At 44.3% G+C, this 6,665-nt stretch overlaps 1 protein-coding gene across 1 annotated transcript; it reads left to right on the top strand.

The window, feature by feature from the left end:
- The first annotated feature begins 3,150 nt into the window (after nucleotides 1–3,150).
- On the top strand, nucleotides 3,151–6,634 carry Dkk4 (dickkopf WNT signaling pathway inhibitor 4). The gene is made up of 4 exons (XM_028782869.1): nucleotides 3,151–3,403; nucleotides 4,348–4,498; nucleotides 4,944–5,081; nucleotides 5,920–6,634. The coding sequence occupies exons 1-4, from the start codon at nucleotides 3,293–3,295 to the stop codon at nucleotides 6,168–6,170; spliced, it is 651 nt and encodes a 216-aa protein (XP_028638702.1). The 5' UTR covers nucleotides 3,151–3,292; the 3' UTR covers nucleotides 6,171–6,634.
- The last annotated feature ends 31 nt before the right edge of the window (nucleotides 6,635–6,665 follow it).

Raw genomic sequence — 6,665 nt, 5'->3', positions numbered from 1 at the left:
ATTTCTGTTCCTCTCTCTCTCTCTCTCTCTCTCTCTCTCTCTCTCTCTCTCTCTCTCTCTCTCTCTCTCTCTCTCTCTCTGTGATGTGCGTGTGTGTATGTGTGTGTATGTGTGTGTATGTGTGTATGTGTGTATGTGTGTGTGACTGCATCCACTCTGTCCTGAAGAGTGGAGAGTGCTATTCACAGAAAGCATGGTGGTTAATTTCACACAGTGATTGACATTAGACACCTAGCTGAGGTGACTATCAAAGTAAATTCCTATCCTAACTTTCTTATCCTGCTTCCAAATGGCAATATTCATCCCCAGATACAGAATTCATCATCCATCACTGCTACCTGCCTATTTTTGTTTGCTTGTTTTGTTTTGAGACAGGGTTTCTCTGTGTAGCCCTGGCTGTCCTGAAGCTCACTCTATAGACCAGGCTGGCCTCAAACTCACAGAGATCCGCCTGCATCTGCCTCCTGATGTGCCCCATTCCCCTCCCCGCACTGTCATGTGCCTCTTAACCTACATCCCAAAAAAATCATCTCAAATATTAGTTGTCCAGGGGACACATACTTTTTTTTTTTTTTTGGTTTTTTTCGAGACAGGGTTTCTCTGTGTAGCCCTGGCTGTCCTGGAACTCACTCTGTAGACCAGGCTAGCCTCGAACTCTCGAACTCAGAAATCTGCCTGCCTCTGCCTCCCAAGTGCTGGGATTAAAGGCGTGTGCCACCACCGCCCGGCAGGGACACATACGTCTTTCTCTAGAAGTCCTTCACCATGTCTGCTCTAAAGTTCTGCCCCCATTTAGACGTTTCAGTGCTTGTCATAAGAGGACAGCATCCTAGGTCTCTCCCTGCACTCCAGATCCTTAATTTTACAACTTATTTCTAAAGATCCGTCACAAGAACTTGCTGGCTTATGCTACAGGGTCTCCTTTCCTACGGTCCTTCCACCCTAAAGCCTTTGGCTCCTGACATTCTGCGCAATGCAGGTAGGAACAGGAAGTAGAGACACCACACAGAAGGCAACTGGGTTCTTCCCCAGGCCATGATTTTCGACCTTTAAAATGGATTCTATTACTCCCTTTCTCCTCTTGCTTGTTGAAATTACTTGGGTTTTGATGTAAGCAGTGCACATGACGCTAGTGTAAACTAGGAAGGAGGAAGTCCCAGTCCCTGGAACATCACTGTCAGCAAGGGGGCTGTACAGAGAGGCCCCTGCTCTGGAGCAGTTGAGAGCAGAGCCCTGCCTGGGAACTCCCAACTGAGAATGTCCTCAGCACCTCAGTGTGTCACATAGGTCCCTGGCTGCATTGGGCTCCTGCAGGAAGACTCGCAAAGCCACAAGACAGGAAGTGTTCTTGTTAAAGATTTTATTATTTTATGTGTATGAGTGTTTTGCCTGCATCGGTATGTGTGCATCATGTGTGTGTGTGCCTGCCTGGGACCTGATGTGATCAGAAGAGAGCATCTGATTTCCTGGTAGTGGAGTTACAGACAGTTGTGAGATTCCATGTAGGTGATGGGAATTAAATCCAGGTCCTCTACAAGAGCTGCAAGTGCTCTTAATGGCAACTCCCCAGCCCCCTGTCTAGTTAGATTTTGAACAGGCCTAGGCTGAGGCCAGGCTGAAAAGATGACAGCAGTGGGGACTAAAAGGCTCTTCCCTTCTGCACCCGGTTTGTTTTCTCCTTAAAGTATTCAAAACTTCTGTAACGGCCGAGTTAGCGCTTTGGTGGTGGGTGATACTCAGAGGCAGAGGCAGGAAGACGCTTGAGCCAGGCAGGAGCTTGAGGGGCAGCCTGGGTGACACAGTAAAACTCCATTTAAAACATTATATATTTATATATGTGTATACGTATGTGTGTACACACACATATATCCATATATATAATATATAACATTATATAAAACAATATAATCACATTATATATAACATTATATATAAGTATATATATATTAGTATATACATGTACACATATATACATGTATATATGAAAAAGGACGGAAGCAGACATTTTAAACAGTTCAGCCGTCCCTCCAGGCTCTATATTGAATTTGGGGTTCGGTTGGGTTGGGTTGGGTTGGGTTAGTTAAGCTAAAGTAATGCAGAGCAACAAATTCAGGCAGTTTCCACCTGTAACTCCAACTCCAGGGACTCTGACACCATCTTCTGGCCTCCGTGGGCACCGTAGTCACATGAGCAAAACCACACAGACAGACAGACAGACAGATACACACACACACACACACACACACACACACAAACACACACACCATGTGCACAGGTAAATCTTAAAAAATGATTGTTTGTGACAGGGTCAAACTCACTATGTGGCCAGGACTGACCTTGAACTCCTAATCCCTCTGCCTCCACTGGCCAAGCACTGGAACTGCAGGTATATATAATTTATGCTTTTCTGTATTAATTTAAAAATAAACTAAGACACTTAAAAATACAATCAGATGGTTATGTGCCCCACTATTTTTTAAATAAAATAACTGACTTCAAAGAGTTCAATTTTCATTGTAAGAAGAGTGATTTCCCAATGTCATTTATCTGAATAGAACAGGTGATGACATTTCACAATTTGGAAGCCATCAGGACCCTAACCCTAACCCTAACCCTAACCCTAACCCTAACCCTAGCTCTAGCCCTAACTTTAGAGTCCAGATGTCAGAACAGAAGTAACCCTTCTTCACTTTAAACTTCAGGGTAGATTCAGTGATTCAATAGTTTTTTTTTTTTTAAACATCTACAGCATATTGGCTAATGTGAGTTCTTTCTTTGAGTACAATTAGCTGTGAAGACACATCTTCATCTGCCCCTCCTCCCAAAGGATTGAGGGTCGGAAATGCAGGTGATTATCAGAGCTGCCTTTGATACCAACATCCTTCTTTGCTGGGAGCCCTTTGAACTGACTTTGATATGCAGTAATTAAGAGGGCTTCCCGCCTGGAGGAACAGCCGCTGTGGCCCTGCCTCTGGTCTCTTCCACTGAGTCCTTGTTTTGAACTATTGATCAAAGATTTGAGGGGATCTGTTGTAGCCTGTGTGGGGTAAAGAGGAAGGAAACAGTGGGTTGGAAGGGAGAAGAGGGGCCACATCTGGTTATAAATAGTTTCAGAAAAGCATGCTGGTCAGATCTGGCCTGTCTCATTTAACACACCTTCCTTGGGCAGATTCTCTCTTTCAGAAAAGGCCTCTGTGGGCAACTTGCAGATTGTACCTAGACCCACTCAGCAGCCCAGCCTTCGAAGACTCAAGGGGTACTGGAGCTCCCGAGAGACCAGAGTGACTGAAGGATGGTACTGGTGGCCTTGCTTGGACTCAGCTGGTTCTGTTCACCTCTGGGAGCTCTGGTTCTGGATTTTAACAACATCAAGAGCTCCTTGGATGTGCAAGGCACTGGGAAGGTAAGTGTGGCTAGATCACAGGAACACTGAGCGCAAAGATAGCGCTGCATCAGACAGGACAGCCTGCCTTGAAGAGAATTTATGTATGACTGCACGTGCACATAAAATCCAGGTCTCTTATCAGTTACTATGAAAGAAGCACATACTATAATCCCATCCCTCAGGAGGCAGGGAATGCAGAGTTAAGGAGCTGACAGTGAGTCAGAAGCCAACCTGATTGCAGATAAAAATCTTTCAAAAAGGCATACAAAACTAAAGGGGGTCAAATGGCTTTCTGGTCAGGGCCCTGCATTTATCTACAAATTAGTACTTAATGAAAGCGGTACCACGTGCCCAGCTGTCTTCCTTACAAGTTGAGACAGGCACAGAGTTCTATCTAGCGATGAGGACAGGAATTTGGACCACGACTACACAGCAAGTGTGTAGGAGTTAGGGCTTGAACACATTAGGACACGGCCCATCGCTGTAACCGTCTACTTCACAGGATTGTTTGAGGGGTCATTATCATCTATGGATACTATACATTACAGTACACTATTCTCTGCAGTGCATACACTGTATCCATAATAAAGGACAGTTGGGGACAGAGTGACAGTGGAACTTATAATTGTTCATCTGTAAGACACATAAAAAACTTTGAGTTTGTAAGGAGAGTGTAGGAATATTAAATTTTGAGTTTTAAAGTAAAATTGGGGTTGGAGCATGGTTCATAACTGATCAAAGACAAATTTCCAAACACAAACTCCAGAATAGCCAAGATCTTCTCACAAGTAGCTTTACGTACTCTCTTCAGGAGAAAACGAATTATGCTGAAAAATTAAGATGGCCCAAAGTTGGCCGCAGCATCCCTCTGCCATTAGAGTTTGACCTCCCAACCCATGCCGTGGATAAAGGCCTCTTAGGTCTCATGAATTTCCCAGCCTGTGACGAATTTCTTTCCACAGGGCTCACAGTGTGCCTCAGACAGAGATTGCAACATAGGAAAATTCTGCTTCGCGCTTCATGATGAACGGTCGGTCTGTGCCACGTGCCGCAGAGTTCGCAGGAGGTGCCAGAGGAGCGCTATGTGCTGCCCAGGGACAGTCTGTGTGAATGGTGAGCGATCTTGGGCTCCAAGCCACAGGGCCTGCAATCTGTTGGCATTGTTAGAGTCATGTAGAGTAGGCCCGACCATGGGAGGCAGGCAAGGATGTTCTTAGATCCGGATGAAACAACTTTGTGTAGCTCTTTTTTTTTTTTTTTTTTTTTTTTTTTTGGTGAAGCAAAATCATTTCCTACCTGGCAACATCTTTGACCAGTGACATGGATAGAATGATTTTTAAAGGACAGATTCAAGGTAGACTGGTTCGGATCTTTCCACATTGACTGAGATTTTATTGATCAGTTATTTTGTTATATGTGAGCATATAAATACTCAGCGTATGCTTCTGAAATATACTATAAAATGAAACGTAGAAGTGCTGCCAAATTCTTGAGGCTAGAGTCATGGCACACCTGAACTTGTCCCTCAGAGTCACTAACGCTACCGGTTGTCCCTCAGATGTTTGCACTGCAGTGGAAGACACAAGGCCAGGGGTGGACAGAAACACGGATGGCCAAGAAGGAACCACCAAATGGCCAGCAGAGGAAAACAGACCCCAGGGGAAGCCCAGTACGAAGAAATCACAAAGCAATCAGGGTAAGAACGTCATTCTGAGACCATATTTTATTTTAAAAACCAATTTTATCCCTCCCTCATCCCCTGTCTGTGAGCTCTTGGAGAAACTCAAGGGACTCCACTGGCCAGGACAGGGCAAGACCCTAGTGATGGCAGCTTAGTAAGAAAACCTTCCAACTCAGGGCTTTCCCTACACTGGGGTGTAACAAATACCACTTTCCTTTTCTAAAGCCAATTAAAGTAGTGGCATTCATTCCAAACTTGTATAAAATACAAAATGGGTCTCTGTAACTCTGGCTGTCGTGGAACTCACTATGTAGACCAGGTTGTCCTGGAACTCAGATTTGACAGCCTCTGCTGGGATCAAAGGTGTTTGCCACCATGCTTGGGGATTTACAATTTTTTTTAAGAAAAAAAAACCAAAACAAATAAAAAAACAAAATAGGAGTCTCAAAGTCTTTGAATAACAGAATATCTGAAAGTGAAGCAGTACAAAGGCCATCCTTGCTTACGTCATTGGACTAGCTGGTCCCTTTGTAAGCAAAGGATTTGATGTTCACTAAAAAATATATTAGCAAACTTTGTGGAGTGCTATGTATTTCTTAGGACAGGAAATCATTTCTTTTCTTGATGTCTTTGTTGGGTAGGGCTATAATTTCCCTTACTGTGTGAGACCTATGTGTCCTATTGGCTTTGCTATTTTATATATAGGCTCTATAGGTAGACACCTTTACTCCTAGATTCCCAACCTCAACTCATTAGTATAACACACACACACACACACACACACACACACACACACACACACACACCCTTAACCTATCTGCTGCCTCTAAAGCCTGTGCCTAACTTGTTACAGGACAGGAGGGAGAAAGCTGTCTTAGAACCTCCGACTGTGGCCCTGGACTTTGCTGTGCTCGACATTTTTGGACAAAAATTTGCAAGCCAGTTCTACGAGAGGGACAAGTCTGCTCCAGGAGGGGGCACAAAGACACTGCCCAAGCCCCAGAAATCTTCCAGCGCTGTGATTGTGGGCCTGGATTGTCCTGTCGAAGTCAGGTGACCAGTAACCGACAACATTCAAGGCTAAGAGTATGCCAAAGAATATAAGTTGTAAAAACACAGGACTCGTTGTTGTGTTCACACAGAATCCCTGGCACTAATTTTATTATATTTTTTATTTTGTTTTCTGGGACAGGAGTCTCACTGTGTAGCCCTGGCTGGCCTTGCACTCATAGAGATTCACCTGTCTCTACCTCCTGGATGCTTTTTTTGGGAGGGGAAGGGTTCTGAGACAGGGTCTCAAAGTAAGTTATGTAGCCCAGACTGGCCTCAAACTCATGATCCTCTTACCTCAAGTGAGTCTTGGGATTACAGGCGAGCATGTTATACCCAGCACATAAATGAAGCCGACTCTTCTAGCAACTGAAACGGACAGCTACCAGGTACTGAGATGCTATCCTGTGATGAGTTACTTTTGGCTTTATGTCTATACAATACTGACATGACTCTTCAATAAAACAATCCGGACACAGTGACTTAATCTTTTCAACTAAGTCTTTAAAAAACTGAAATTAGCCGGGCGGTGGTGGCACACGCCTTTAA

Source organism: Grammomys surdaster, unplaced genomic scaffold (genome assembly GCF_004785775.1).
Source record: "Grammomys surdaster isolate TR1022 unplaced genomic scaffold, NIH_TR_1.0 919, whole genome shotgun sequence".
NCBI classification, from domain to species: Eukaryota; Metazoa; Chordata; class Mammalia; order Rodentia; family Muridae; genus Grammomys; species Grammomys surdaster.
The sequence above is the reverse complement of the archived record's forward strand: the minus strand, read 5'-3'. Positions and strand labels throughout refer to the sequence as shown.

Bases quoted from the DNA above. Each gene is read 5' to 3' on its own strand.
- Dkk4 (XM_028782869.1), top strand. From the start codon at position 3,293: ATGGTACTGGTGGCCTTGCTTGGACTCAGCTGGTTCTGTTCACCTCTG. The intron at 4,499-4,943 runs GTGAGCGATCTT...GTTGTCCCTCAG, and splicing joins AGGGACAGTCTGTGTGAATG to ATGTTTGCACTGCAGTGGAA. The intron at 5,082-5,919 runs GTAAGAACGTCA...AACTTGTTACAG, and splicing joins GAAATCACAAAGCAATCAGG to GACAGGAGGGAGAAAGCTGT.